The following is a 16,464-nucleotide window of genomic DNA, read 5'->3' as shown; positions in this document are numbered from 1 at the left end:
GTAGTTATATTCTTGTATATAGGAGCAGTATTATAGTAGTTATATGCACAGAAGACAAAGAGGGACGTCACTCACCAGGAAACGGTGCAATTTTCTTTATTTCAAAGGTGCAGAGACATGGAGCACGGACGCTAGAAGGTAGGACTAGCTCATCAGTGGGAAGCTGGGTGACAGCTGTTGCGCGTGCGTATCATGCTTCTTCAGACCCTTGCCGACTAGTTATATTCTTGTATATAGGAGCAGTATTATAGTAGTTATATTCTTGTATATAGGAGGCAGTATTATAGTAGTTATATTCTTGTATATAGGAGGCAGTATTATAGTAGTTATATTCCTGTATATAGGAGCAGTATTATAGTAGTTATATTCTTGTATATAGGAGCAGTATTATAGTAGTTATATTCTTGTATATAGGAGCAGTATTATAGTAGTTATATTCTTGTATATAGGAGCAGTGTTATAGTAGTTATATTCTTGTATATAGGAACAGTATTATAGTAGTTATATTCTTGTATATAGGAGCAGTATTATAGTAGTTATTGTTACGCCGAGCTTTTGTTCCCCGGAGCTATTGTTCCCCGGAGCGCTCACAGCGTTCTCCTGTTAACAGCGCCCCGGTCAGACCCGCCGACCGGGAGCGCTGCGATAATGTCCCTAGCCGTGATGCGATCCGCGATGCAGGATGCGCCCGCTCGCGATTCACATCCCGATCCGCTTACCAGACTCATTCCCTGTTTGTGCTGTCCCGGCGCCGGCTCTCTAGATTTAAAGGGCCAGTGCACCAATGATTGGTGCCTGGCCCAATCAGTCTGATTAGCTTCCACCTGCCCCCTGTCCATATAACCTCACTTCCCCTGCACTTCCTTGCCGGATCATGTTGCCATTGTGCCTTGAGAAAGCTATTACTGTGTTTGCCATTTCTGTGTTCCTGACCTCTTGCCGTTGCCCCTCACTACAATCCTTGCTGCCTGCCCTGACCTTCTGCTACGTCCGACCTTGCTCTTGCCTTATCCCTTGTATCACGCCTATCTCAGCAGTCAGAGAGGTTGAGCCGTTGCCGGTGGATACGACCTGGTTGCTACCGCCGCTGCAAGTCCATCCCGCTTTGCGGGGCTCTGGTGAAAACCAGTAGCAACTTAGAACCGGTCCGCCGACACGGTCCACGCCAATCCCTCTCTGACACAGAGGATCCACCTCCAGCCTGCCGAATCCTAACAGTTATATTCCTGTACATAGGAGCAGTATTATAGTAGCTATATTCTTGTATATAGGATCAGTATTATAGTAGTTATATTCTTGTATATAGGAGCAGTATTATAGTAGTTATATTCTTGTATATAGGAGACAGTATTATAGTAGTTATATTCTTGTATATAGGAGCAGTATTATAGTAGTTATATTCTTGTATATAGGAGCAGTATTATAGTAGTTATATTCTTGTATACAGGAAGCAGTATTATACTAGTTATATTCCTGTGCATAGGAGCAGTATTATAGTAGTAAGGTTCATGTGCGCTGTCATTTAATAGGCTTTCATTAAATAACAAAGCAATAGGGACTTCCGATTCCGGTCTGGGGATGTGAGGAAGCATTTTCACCAGCTCCTGCCTGTGCGATTACTACGCATCCTGCCACTACAGTATACCTTCATTTTTCACCTGCCAGATTGGAGGAAGATCATGGGGAAGGGCTGTGACCTGTTTTATGGAGTGCTTCCTCACTAATGCAAAAATGGTACCGCTAAAAACTTCAGATCACGGCGCAAAACATGAGCCCTCATACCGCCCCATACGCGGAAAAATTTAAAAGTTATAGGGGTCAGAAGATGACAATTTTAAATGTATTAATTTTCCTGCATGTAGTTATGATTTTTTCCAGAAGTACGACAAAATCAAACCTATATAAGTAGGGGATCATTTTAATTGTATGGACCTACAAAATAAAGATAAGGTGTAATTTTTACCTAAAAACGCACTACGTAGATACGGAAGCCCCCAAAAGTTTCAAAACGGCGTTTTTTTTCAATTTTGTCTCACAATGATTTTTTTTTTCCGCTTCGCCGTAAAATGACAAAATGACTGACGTCATTACAAAGTAGAATTGGTGTTGCAAAAAATAAGCCATCATATGGATTTTTAGGTGCAAAATTGAAAGAGTTATGATTTTTAAAGGCAAGGAGGAAAAAATGGAAAACCCCCGGTCCTGAAGGGGTTAAAGTTGTCTATTTCGCTGATTACTCTGTTGAAGTCACAAAAAGAAAAGGAAGGTATTCAGTGCAGTGTGTACCTTCTTATTCAAAAAAGGCCTCACATTCCGTTGGCAATACCCTACAGTGCTCCATGTTCAAACACCTATGGGTCCACCCACACCATTCATCACCCTGGCGAAGCTGCTGACTTTTTCCACGTTCTGTCAGATCATCAAGCTCCCATGGAGGACAGTTCTACTTATTTCAACCCCATTGCTGCAGCATCATTTGTTAGAAAAGAAGAGACACAAACGTCAGCCGGGTTACCTGGCTTCTCAATCCTGTCCTTTTCAGTGGCCCCTGTAAGCCCCACAGATCGCCCAGCTGAAGTTTGCCTGCGGCCCACCAAACATCTGAGGACCAGCGCTTCTCTGATCCTCCGACCTGACTTGTTGACTGGTGATATTGGGCCTTATTCCTAGTTTTCCTGATATTTGATTGTCCTCTGGACACGCTACAGCTTGAGCAGTTCTGTTATTTTTGAGGAACTCTCTGTGTAACTGTTCTTGATGTTCATACTCTAGTTTGATAGAAATCCTCATAAGAGATCATTATACTAGTGTGTTGCTTTTGTCACTACTAGGCCGCTGTCATCTTCTTCGCTAAGCTACTTTACCCACTTCAAACCATCCCATTATTATTGAAACACACAGATGTCAAGTTATTGACATCGACGTTCACTAAATTTATTTGGGCTGGAAAGATACCCTACATAGCCTTATGGACTTTAGAAGGAGTACATTTCCCTGACATTAGAAGTTATAATCTAGCATGTATCATGAGACATATTATGGATTACTTCCATAACTCCTCTTTCTACTCCAACATGCTTCTAGAATCTGCCCCATGGCATCCCCTGGCATTACTTCACTTGTTCACTTCCCTCTTTGCCTCCAGTTATCAAGCGCTCTTTTCTCTTTAAGGACACTATAGCCACATGGAAAGAACTGAGACGGTGAATGGGGCTGTGGTACGCGTGCTCCAATCACCTTTCCCCCTGGTCTACGCCAGACTTCACAGAAGGGCAGGACAATCCTTTATTTAACTAGTGGCGTCAGAAGGGAATCAATAGCATGGGTGACTTTACGCATACGATAGATAAACTATGGTAAACATTACCGGAACTGACTGCTCAACATAACATTCCCTCCTCTCATTTTTTACAGTATAACCAAATACGTTCTTATTGTAGATCTAAACTTCAAGATATTAGCAAGGAAGCAATCCCTACTGATTTTGATTCCATTCTCACCTCCATGAGTGATAGATCCATTTTACATTTGTATGCTAGACTATGTAAGTGGTATATACCTTCTACGCCCAAGAAGGTGGACAAAAAATGGGCGGCTCTCTTACAAGATCCAAGTGTCACTGACCATATCCTGATGGGGAGGACGGATTTTAGAGCACATGTTCATAATGAAAAATGGAGGGAGACTCAACTTAAGCTAACGGGCAACAATTAGTAAACAAAGACTTAATGAAAAAGCGAAAACGTTTTCCAGTTCTGCATTGATTGGTGCTAAACCTTGTATTAATTGCTATAATTAGAGAGGATTCTGAGCGTAGACGGTTAGTGCGGCAGCGCCCCCGGTTATTTGCGATCACTCAGATGGAAAGCTTCTGCCTGTCCTATCTCTCAGATACATTCCCCGGACTATAGACGGAATGTTAATTAATGCTGAAGCGTTGAGGGAATCCCGGGCGGCTTCATGCTGACGCTGCCCACTTATTTGCATGCGGTATAACCCCGAGACCAACATACAGTAATGTGTCCTAATTCCAGGAGCTGAAAATAACATTTCATGCAAGACACCACACTTTTCTGTACTAATCCATTAAGACAGTGCTTTTCAAACAGTGCAACTCCAGCCATTGCACAACTACTGGGAGTTGTAGTTTTGCAACAGCTGGAGACACACTGTTTAGAAAACACTGCATTAAAGGGGTACTTGGTGGAAAACAAGTGTTTTCAAATCAACTGGTGCCAGAAAGATAAACAGATTTGTAATTATATAAAAATGCTATTTCCTGTTGGAGTTCCCTCTCTCCAACTATAAGTCCCAATATTCCTTGTTTGTAAGTGTGAGGTCATTTTTCTCACTCCCACACATCAGCCACTCCACCCATTGAAGCAAAGGTGTGCTGCCTTCCATGTTGTGCTGTGAACAATAGGTGCCTCCAGCTGTTACAAAACGACATTCACTGCAGAATGATCTCCTTCCCATTAAAGGGGTACTCCGCCCCTAGACATCTTATCCCCTATCCAAAGTATAGGGGATAAGATGTCAGATCGCGGAGGTCCCACCGCTGGGGACCCCCGGATCTCGGCTGCAGCACCCACCTGTTGCGGCTTCAGGAAACGCTGGAGGCTTCGGCTCCGGACCACGGTGACGGGAGATCGTGACGTCACTACTGCGCCCCCGTTTCATGTCACGCCCCGGCCCTCAATGCAAGTCTATGGGAGGGGGCGTGACGGCTGACTTGCATTGAGGGGTGGGCGTGACATCACACGGGGCGGAGTCTTGACATCATGATCCCCCGTCACCGTGGTCGGGAGGCGTTAGGATGAGAGCCTCAGGCGCTGCCGGAAGCCGCAACAGGTGGGTGCTGCAGCCGAGATACCGGGGGTCCCCAGCGGCGGGACCCCCGCGATCTGACATCTTATCCCCTATCCTTTCGATAAGGGATAAGATGTCTAGGGGCGGAGTACCCCTTTAAGTGGCCGCTCCACCCATTGAAACACAGACAGACTCCCTCTGAACACCTGACTAGTGATTTAATGTCTCGGACTGCACTGCAACCTGGGAAAACTTGAGACGAAACTCATTTTGTATGCTGCTAAAAATAAACATTGGGGGGGAAAGATCACAGAAGAATTGCGAGACCAACATAAAACACAGGTACAGAAACTGTGTTATGAACTATTCTAACTTTACCGGCCCTGTAGCGTAGCTAAATTTAAAAAAAATATCCTGGAATACCCCTTTAAAAAGGGTGAAATAAAAAATTTACATTTCTTAAAATTTTTTATAAAAGCCCCTTAACTAATAAAAATGAATATTACCTCCCTTTACTTATTTTAAACACAAAAAGATACCTATGTCAAAAATGCAGTAATTATTTATTTTTTGGTCACATGAAATTATCAGAAAAAAAATAATTATCCAAAAATCCCATTAACAAAAAAAAAAAAAAAATGGTGACGATAAAAACTACAGATTACGATCACTTAAATAATGATCCCTCATACAGCCCCGTATACGGAAAAAAAAGTGGTGAAAAAAAAATCTAAATAAATTGGGATTCGGTGGAATGGTATGGACATACAGAATAAAGATAACAAGTCATAAGAATGATAGATTTCGTGGTGAAATGACTGATATAATTTCAAAGTACAATTGGCAGTGCAAAATAACAAGCCCTCATGGTGGAAAATTGAAAGCGTTACGGCTATTGGAAGGCGAGGAGGAAAAAAAAATGAATGCGCAAAACTGAAAAATCGCTCTGTCCTTAAAGGGTTAAAGGGGTACTCTGCTGCTAGACATGTTATCTCAGGGAAGTCCTGCAGGAACGCATAGGAACAGAGTTCCTGCACTTTTTCCATGACAGGAACACTGTTCCCATTAGCAGGAGTCCTGCAGGACCAGTCTCTGAGTGGAAATCTTGGGTGAGTTCCCACAGTTTTTTTTCCCAGGACTTGGCCCCTGTGTTATCCCCTATCCAAAGGATAGAGCATAAGATGTCTGATCGCAGGGGGTCCAGCCCTGGTGATCCCCCTGTGACCTCCGGGCCACTGCTGCGGCGTTATGGTCACGGAACCTGGGCCTTCCGTGATTGTGAGGTCACACCACGCCCCGTCCATTTATGTCTATGGGAGGGGGCATGACGGCTAGCCTCCTCCCATAGACATGAATGGAGGCGGAGGGGCAGATGCGTTCCCCAGTCATCCGGCACTGCATTGAGTTCGTTCCGTGCACCGGATGACTATGGTGCCGAAGTAGAGATCGCAGGGGTCCCCAGTGGCCAGACCCCCCACAATCAGACATGGTATCCCCTATCCTTTGGCTTAAAGGGGTTATCCAGGAATTCACTTTATATATATATATATATATATATATATATATCAACTGGCTCCAGAAAGTTAAACAGATTTGTAAATTACTTCTATTAAAAAATCTTAATCCTTCCTGTACTTATGAGCTTCTGAAGTTAAGGTTGTTCTTTTCTAAGTGCTCTGTGATGACACGTGTCTCGGGAACCGCCCAGTTTAGAAGCAAAACCTCTTCTAAACTGGGCGGTTCCCGAGACACTCCAGAGAGCACTTAGACAGAAAAGAACATTAAGATTTTTTAATAGAAGTAATTTACAAATCTGTTTAACTTTCCGGAGCCAGTTGATATATATTTAAAAAAAAAGTTTTTTCCTGGAGAACCCCTTTAATGTATTTGTCAATAAAAATTTAAAAACTTCTTTCGGTAACCAAAAAAAAACAAAAAAAACATCATAGTAACATGGTAAAAAAAAAAAAAAAAAAACACTGGTGCAGCAAACTGAAAACCACAATTTACCTCAATCTCAAAACTTTGCACCGCAACCGTAGTTGCGCTAAATTTGTCAGATCTGAATAAGCCGCGCTTCTCTGATGTAGTGAACCGGGTCACCAAATATGGAGGGTAGTGTAAAAGTCTTACCCAATGCCAGTGCTGGAGGGGTCCAAAAAGACACTTGTATAGGTGGCACACATAGCTGGGGGCCTGGTACAGTTTTCACATTGGGAACCAGGGCTGCCATCATGAATTTCGGAGCCCCTTAAACAGCTCAAGGCAAGGGCCCAACACAGTTTCGTGCCCCCATAGGTAGTTATAGGCCCCCTGTGCCCCCATTAGTAGTTACAGACATGTGCCCCTACAGACATACTGCCTCCAGCCATACACAGTATATGGCTGGAGGCAGTACCCTCTGTGCTCCGACCACTGCTCCTCTGGTCGGGGGCCTATGGGTCAGAGCAGTAGCCCTGAGGAGCAGTGGTCGGAGCATTGAAGGCAGCCTGCTGCAGTTACCTTCCCTGCCTGCCAGTTAGTCACGCGTCTTGCTGGCTGCTCTTCTTAACTTCTTGTCACTCACTGACTGACAAGAAGTTAAAAAAAAAAGTGTCAGGCCCAGCTGGGCCTCCCTGGGGGTCCGGGCCCCTTACAGGGGTACTGGCTGTACCCCCCCCCCCCGATGGCGGCCCTGTTGGGAACCACAAACTAGTGTTGACTGCTGTATAATGTAGCAGAGCTGGCTTTGATACTTGAGCTGTGTTTTCCAACCAGCGTGCCTCCAGCTGTTGAGAAACAATGGCCGAACTTCTCAGATGCAGCAGAGCCGAGTTTTTATCAGACAGTAGTGCTGGACATGTCTAATGTAGATGGCGCCATGTATGCGAATTAAACGAGAACTTAGCTAATATAGCAGAACCGAGTTTGTTGAGTCTATGTTCACACTACGGAATCTCCGTGAGGAATTCCGATAAGGGATTCTGCTCGGAGATGCCCTCTGCATTAATCTAGCATTGGTGAGAATGGGTCTTCCGCTGAATTTCGGAATTCCAGCGGCAGAAAAACTACCGCCGCAGTAGTTCACACACGCCGAAAGGACGAACATGTTCATTCTGCTGTCAGCGGCGGCGGCGCAGATCCTAGAACCAAAGGATTTCGGGGGCAGCTGCTAAGACAGAATGGAGGAGTGTAGAGGAAAAGGGGAGCGGTTGCCCATGGCAACCAATCTGATGGCTTCTTTCATTTTTACAAAGGCCTCTGAAAAACAGAAAGAAGCAATCAGATTGGTTGCTATGGGCAACTGCACCGCCTTTCACTTTCACTTTCACATAGATCTCCCCAATATCTCTAGGCAGAGATTCCGCAGTATGAACATAACCTCAGGCCAAGTTTACGCGACGGAATATCCGAGCGGAATCGGGCAGAAAATTCCAATGTCAGCCTCCGCAGAAACAATGAACATGTCAATTCTTTCCGCGGAATCTGCGCAGAAATGCGTTGCCGTCTATGGAGACGGCAATGCATTTTCTAACTGTCCTAGCGCCGGCAGAGCATGCAAATGTCTGCAGATTTTCCGCCGTGTGAACATAGCCTAAGTGTGAACTCAGCCTAACAGTATTCAGCTTTCCGGTATAGCAGAGCTGAGTTCATCTGATAGCGGTGCGGAACTTGTCTGACGGGCCGGCTTTGTCAAACGAATTAGAGCTGAGCTTGTTGGACGCTCGTCTTACGTAGCAGAGCTAATTGTGCCGGATGAGTTTGTCACATGTAACAGATGTAGCAGAGCCGAGTTTATCTCGCGTGCGCTCAGCTTGTCTGACAAAGAAGGGCTGAGCTTTATCCCCGATGTCGCAGGGTGGAAGTCGCCAGATGGAGTAAAACTGAGATTATCAAGCGTAGCCGCGTCGATCTCGTCTGATGTAGCAGAACTAAATTTGTCAAAGAAATTAGAGCCAAGCCTGTCAGAACGGGCTTACTGAGTTTGTCATACGTAGCAGAGCTACACTTGACTTTTGCACGAAACATGTCACAGTGAAGCCAATCTGCCGGTTAACCTCGGCTAACACGGGGTCCAAATAGTGGCGCGATTTTACTTCGCCACATGACAAACTGAGCTCTACTGCGTCTGTGAAAGTGCTAGAACTACGCAACTCTCTTCAGTTCTACATGTTATCCCAGTATTTTGCAAACAGTGTGTCTCCAGCTGTTGCAAAACTACAACTCCCAGCATGCCCGGACAGCCTTCGGCTGTCCGGGCATGCTGGGAGTTGTAGTTTTACAACAGCTGGAGGCACTGTGTGGAAAACACTGTGTTAGACACCTAGATTCAATGACTGAGAGGATGGGGGCTAATACTTTTCTCCATACAGTCTATGCTGACTATCTGATTTTCCTCCACAGCCTGCCCACCTGGGACTTATAGTCCCCCAGACGCAGCAGCTGCTCATTGCCATACCTGCCCAAACAACAGCAACACCACAACGTCCGGTGCCCGCAGCTGCACCTGTAATAAGGGATTTTACCGCATCCCAGAGGAATCCCAGGAATCCCCTTGTACTGGTGAGTCACAGGTTAAAAGAAAATCGGATTTACTAATGTTAAATATTCTTTCTGGGTATTGTAATCAGGACCATTTGTATTATGCATAGTCACATGACTGCTGACCCCCATAGCAGAGACACCCATAAAACCCCATAACAGAGACAGCCACCATACCCCTATAACAGGGACAGCCACCATACCCCTATAACAGGGACAGCCACCATACCCCTATAACAGGGACAGCCATAAAACCCCATAACAATGACAACCGTCATACCCCATAACAGAGACAGACATAAAACCCCATAACAGTGACAGCCACCATACCCCTATAACAGCGACAACTGCCATACCCCTATTACAGGGACAGCTGCCATACCCCTATTATAGGGACAGCTGCCATACCCCTATAACAGGGACAGCTGCCATACCCCCAGAACAGTGACAGGCGCCATATCCCTATAACAGTGATAGCTGCCATACCCCCACAACAAAGACAGCCATCATACCTTTGTAACAGTGACAGCTGCCATACCCCCATAATAGTGCCAGCTGCCATAACCCCATAACAGTGCCAGCTGCCATACCCCCATAACAATAACAGCTGCCATACCCCCATAACAATAACAGTTGCCATACCCCCATAACAGTGCCAGCTGCCATACCCCCATAACAATAACAGCTGCCATAACCCCATAACAGTGCCAGCTGCCATACCCCAATAACAGTGACAGCCGCCATACCCCTATAACAGGGACAGTTGCCATACCCCTATAACAGGGGCAGTCGCAATACCCCCATAACAGTGGTAGCCGCCATACCCCCATAACAGTGGTAGCTGTCATATTCCCATATTAGTGGTAGCCCCCATACCCCCATAGCAGTGACAGCCACCATACCTTAATAACTGTGACAGTCACCATACCCCTATAACAGGGATAGTCGCCATACCCCCATTACAGTGGCAGCCACCATACCCTCATAGCAGTGAAAGCCGCCATACCCCTATAACAGGGAAATCTGCAATAGCCCCATAGCAATACCTTTAGTGCCCCATTTCAGTAATAGCCACAGTAGCTCATTATAGACAGGAACAGTGTTCCATAACAGTGACAGACAATGTGGCCCCATAACAGTGACAACCACAGTACCCCATAACAGTGATACTCAAAGTAACCCATACCAGAGGTGAGAGCCACCATACTACCATAACAAGGACAGCCGCCATTGCCCCATGACACAGACAGCTGCCATACCCCTATAACAGGGACAGCCGCCATTGCCCCATGACACAGACAGCTGCCATACCCCTATAACAGGGACAGTTGCCATACCCCTATAACAGGGACAGTCGCCATACCCCCATAACAGTGGTAGCTGACAAAATGCACAGTGTGAATACAGACTAAGGCAACACAAAGCAAATGCAGAACAAACATACAAAATACTAAAACAAAGCAGGCTACAATCCATATATCAAACAGGACAGATAACGATGGTTAAAACTCAGGAAATGTGCACAGAGACATAGGGGGAGATTTATCAATACCTGTCCAGAGGAAAGTTGCTGAGTTTCCCATAGCAACCAATCAGATCGCTGCTTTCATTTTTCACAGGATTTTCAAAAAGGAAACAAGCGATCTGAATGGTTGCTATGGGCAACTGGTCAACTTTTACTCTGGACAGGTTTTGATGAATCTCCCCCATAATTAATATGATGCCAACATGGTACAGGTCTAATCACCAGCCCAGAACAGCCCATGAAGAGGTCTTATATGTCCTTCCAGTGCTGAAGTTAGAAAGGTTAACTCTTCCCATCCCATAAACATTGTCTGAACTGAACCCAAAGCAGAAAATACAAAATACAGATAAACGGACATTACACCCCATAACAGAAACAGCCACCAGTACCCCTATAACAAAGACAGCAACAGTACTCCAGAACAGTGATAGCTACAGTGCCCCATAACGGCGCTAACCAAAGAGCCTCCATAACAGTGGTGGCTACCACCTCCTGTAACAGTCTCGGTGGATCATTACAGTAAAAGCCAAAGTACCCCCATAACAATGACAGCCTTAGTGCCCTATAACAGTAATAGATATAGTGTCCCCATAACAATGACAGCCTTAGTGCCCTATAACAGTAATAGATATAGTGTCCCCATAACAATGACAGCCTCAGTGTCCTATAACAGTAATAGATATAGTGTCCCCATAACAATGACAGTCTCAGTGCCCTATAACAGTAATAGATATAGTGTGTCCATAACAATGACAGTCTCAGTGCCCTATAACAGTAATAGATATAGTGTCCCCATAACAATAACAGCCTCAGTGCCCTATAACAGTAATAGATAGAGTGTCCCCATAACAATGACAGTCTCAGTGCCCTATAACAGTAATAGATATAGTGTCCCCATAACAATGACAGCCTCAGTGCCCTATAACAGTAATAGATATAGTGTCCCCATAACAATAACAGCCTCAGTGCCCTATAACAGTAATAGATATAGTGTGTCCATAACAATGACAGTCTCAGTGCCCTATAACAGTAATAGATATAGTGTCCCCATAACAATGACAGTCTCAGTGCCCTATAACAGTAATAGATATAGTGTCCCCATAACAATGACAGTTTCAGTGCCCTATAACAGTAATAGATATAGTGTGTCCATAACAATAACAGCCTCAGTGCCCCATTACAGTAATAGATATAGTGTCCCCATAACAATGACAGCCTCAGTGCCCTATAACAGTAATAGATATAGTGTCCCCATAACAATAACAGCCTCAGTGCCCTATAACAGTAATAGATATAGTGTCCCCATAACAATGACAGTCTCAGTGCCCTATAACAGTAAAAGATATAGTGTCCCCATAAGTATAACAGCCTCAGTGCCCTATAACAGTAATAGATATAGTGTGTCCATAACAATGACAGTCTCAGTGCCCTATAACAGTAAAAGATATAGTGTCCCCATAAGTATAACAGCCTCAGTGCCCTATAACAGTAATAGATATAGTGTGTCCATAACAATGACAGTCTCAGTGCCCTATAACAGTAAAAGATATAGTGTCCCCATAAGTATAACAGCCTCAGTGCCCTATAACAGTAATAGATATAGTGTGCCCATAACAATGACAGCCTCAGTGCCCCATTACAGTAATAGCTACAGTGTCCCCATAACAGAAACAGCAACAACGCTTAGATAACAGTATCAGCCACAGGGTTCCACAAGTGACAGTACCCCATAAAAGTGACAGACAAATTGCCCTGAAAGCACTGCACCCTTCAGACCCCAGAACTACACACTTACCAAAACATCATGTAAAATCTGAAGGCCCTGTATACTCCATCCCCGAAGATCAGCAATTAAAAATCAAAAATCCCATACACTTCACCTTCCAGGTTTCTTTTATGGGGACTGTCCTAGACACCCTTCATATCCCAGCATCCTGGGGTGAGCGCCTCTCTAGGAACATACTGGTATTAATAGTTGTGACTGAATCCTTCGACATAAATCATGGTCTTTCTGTCCATTTTCAGGACCTCCCTCAGCTCCGTGGGACTTGAACTATGAAGTCACCGGCCCCGGAGCTGTGTCTCTGACGTGGAGAACCCCGAAAGACATGGGGGGCCGCCCAGAAATCATGTACTCGGTGGCATGTAAGGAGTGTGTGAACGGGCGCTGCCTCCGCTGCGGCAATGGAGTAACATTCAGGCCTGGACAGGTGGGGCTCACCCAGACCAGGGTCCAGCTGTCCGGACTTCTACCTGGGGTGGCCTATACTCTGGAGGTGCAGGCAACCAATAGGGTGTCGGAAATGAGCGCTGAACATCCTAAATACGTGTCACTGAACGTCAGCATCAGTCAGTCGGGTGAGTGGGAAGAGGTTGCGGGAGGTGGTTGTGGGACCTTGAAATCAATCTGTTGTCCACACAATTGGCCATTAAAGGGGTTCTTCACTTTGTACAATCCCTACTTATTAAAAGGATCCAATGACAATATGCTGATCACGATTGATCCCTTGCAGAGTCCGCAGTGATCAGCTTTAATCTACGGTAAAATGTCAATTAAGTGTTCAGTTTCTCTGCAGCGCCACCTCTGGGGAATTTAAGTATTACGAGAAAACGAAGTGATCCAGCACTTGGAAAAACAGCAGACTTTATTTTTCAAATCCTCTTAAAATGGTATAAGACTGTTACACTTCACATGTTCTGAGGGATCTTGACGCGTTTCGAGCGCATGCGCTCGAAACGCGTCAAGATCCCTCAGAACATGTGAAGTGTAACAGTCTTATACCATTCTAAGAGGATTTGAAAAATAAAGTCTGCTGTTTTTCCAAGTGCTGGATCACTTTGTTTTCTTTTGCTATTGGACACACGGAGCCTGGGTGCAGATCCGAGCACAGGAGCAAGTAGGTGAGCTGGACTTTCCAAATATTTAAGTATTACACATTGTCCATTAAAATCAGGAAATTGGTTGTGAAATTCCGGACATGACAGGTGGAAGGAACTCTTACAAACTCCCTTCCAATCTGGCCATAAGATGAGGATCCTAAACAGAGAAGCTCTGTATTAAAGGGGGGGGGGGTACTCCGGTGGAATTTTTTATTTTTATTTTATTTTTTTATATCAAGTGGCTCCAAAAAGTTATACAGATTTGTAAATGACTTCTATTTAAAAATCTTAATCCTTCCAGTACCTGTCAGCTGCTCTATGCTCCAGAGGAAGTTGAGTAGTTCTTTATAGTTTGACCACAGTGCTCTCTGCAGACACCTCTATCCACGTCAAGAACTGTCCAGAGTAGGAGCAAATCCCCATAGCAAACCTCTCCTGCTCTGGACAGTTCCTGACATGAACAGAGGTGTCAGCAGAGAGCACTTTACAACTTCCTGTGGAGCATACAGCAGCTGATAAGTACAGTGATCCCTAAACTTACAATGGCTTCAACATACAATAGTTTCAACATACAATGGTCTTTTCTGGACCATTGTAACTTGAAACCAGACTCAAAATACAATGCTATGGAATCTCACTGGACATTTCACTGGTAAAACCCCTGTATTACTGAAGTGCATGCACTGACTGGTGTCTGGTAGCGCCCCCTACAGTACGGGGAGGTATTACATGTTCTGTACTCTTTACCTGTATTACTGAACTGTATGCACTGACTGGTGTCTGGTAGCTCCCCCCTACAGTACAGGGAGGTGTTACATGTTCTGTACTCTTTACCTGTATTACTGAAGTGTATGCAATGAATGGTGTCTGGTAGCGCCCCCTACAGTACAGGGAGGTATTACATGTTCTGTACTCTTTACCTGTGCCAGGGTTAGCTGCTCCTTTGGGCATCAGGTGAGGGCGGCTCCATTTTACTTTTTTTTTTTAGGACACCATGTATACTGTACAGGACCCTGAAGAAGCTTCTGTCCTCTACATAGACCAGTGTTTCCCAAAGAGGGTGCCTCCAGCTGTTGCAAAACTACAACTCCAGGCATGCCCGGACAGCCTTCGGCTGTCCGGACATGCTGGGAGTTGTAGTTTTGTAACAGCTGGAGGCACCCTCTTTGGGAAACACTGACATAGACAGTGATCTACAGCTCCCAGCAGATCTTTACTTTTACGTGTAAGAATTTGTTTTATCTCTATTTTAGTTATCTCCTTATTTTTGTTTAATTCTCACTTTTTCCTATATTTGGATGACATTTTGTTGGCTTCAGAACCAATTACCAGGTTTCCATAGAGCTCTGGTTTCAACATACGATGATTTCAACATACAATGGTCGTCCTGGAACCAATTTATATTGTAACTTGAGGGACCACTGTACTGGAAGGGTAAAGATTTTTTAATAGAAGTAATTTACAAATCTGTTTAACTTTCTGACACCGGTTGATTTAAAAAAAAAAAAAAAAATAGTTTCCCAGCGGCGTACCCCTTTAATCTTGAAGTTCTCTTCTAGGGTATATGAGAATGCATTTTCTTAACTGGATGAGTAGTGTCCTGTAATTCAGGTCTCTGGGTGCAGCCTGCAGTGTAAAGAATGTAGGGCAAACATGCATTACGTGTGTAGTAGTATATAATCAGAGGATACATATAGAAGCGTCCTATACATAAACCTGGACATAGTCACAGCTATTAAAACCCCCATTCTTTATACTGCTGCCCACTGTATATTCAGAGAACTCAATAATGCTAAAAGCATAAAAAGAAGACGAATTTCCAATGGTTGGGAGGTCCCTCGTCACTGCCTCTGGCTCTCCGGGCATGCTGGGAGTTGTAGTTTTGGTGCCACACTGGTTGATCAACTCTGCTGTAGAAACAGAATTGCATAGGAGCTGTGTACCCAAAAACGGTAGGGTGTGTTTTTATTCAACATTATTTGTAAAATTGCTTCAGTTTCATATTCTAGATGAAAAAACAACAACAAAGTATCTTCAGCCACATTGAACTTCAGTAGAACATGTATATTTATTACAAGCTTATAAAACATATCCGAAATCCATGTGAATTTAAAAAAAAAAAAAAAAAAAAAAAGGACCGATGCGTTTCAGCCGCTGACTTAAATTGATAAAGGCACCAGCCGAAAAACATCAGGGTACTCCGGTGGAAAACTTTTTTTTTTTATTTTTTTAAATCAACTGGTGCCAGAAAGTTAAACAGATTTGTAAATGAGTTCTATTAAAAAATCTTAATTCTTCCAGTACTTATTAGCTGCAGAATACTACAGAGGAAATTATTTTCTTTTTGGAACACAGAGCTCTCTGCTGAATCACGAGCACAGTGCTCTCTGCTGACATCTCTGTCCATTTTAAGAACTGTCCAGAGGAGGAGAAAATCCACATAGCAAACATATGCTGCTCTGGACAGTTCCTAAAAGGGACAGAGATGTCAGCGGAGAGCACTGTGCTTGTGATGTCAGCAGAGAGCACTGTGATCCAAAAAGAAAAGAATTTTCTGTAGTATTCAGCAGCTAATAAGTACTGGAAGAATTAAGATTGTTAATAGAAGTAATTTAAATTACTTTTTTTTAAAGTAATTTTTTAAATCTGTTTAACTTTCTGGCACCAGTTGATTTAAAAAAAAAACAAAAAAAGTTTTCCTCTGGAGTACCCCTTTAACAAACTTTATT

At 44.1% G+C, this 16,464-nt stretch overlaps 1 protein-coding gene across 1 annotated transcript in view; it reads left to right on the top strand.

The window, feature by feature from the left end:
• The window catches only part of LOC130281752 (ephrin type-B receptor 5-like), a 181,896-nt gene that overhangs the window by 99,431 nt on the left and 66,001 nt on the right, over window positions 1–16,464 (top strand). Inside the window, exons 4-5 of the mRNA XM_056529337.1 lie at window positions 9,193–9,351; window positions 12,881–13,213. Of these exons, the coding sequence (XP_056385312.1) occupies window positions 9,193–9,351; window positions 12,881–13,213 (492 nt within the window). The remainder of the gene's footprint in view (window positions 1–9,192; window positions 9,352–12,880; window positions 13,214–16,464) is intronic.

Source organism: Hyla sarda, chromosome 7 (assembly GCF_029499605.1).
Source record: "Hyla sarda isolate aHylSar1 chromosome 7, aHylSar1.hap1, whole genome shotgun sequence".
Classification (NCBI taxonomy): Eukaryota; Metazoa; Chordata; class Amphibia; order Anura; family Hylidae; genus Hyla; species Hyla sarda.
This window is presented reverse-complemented; position numbering and strand designations above follow the sequence as displayed.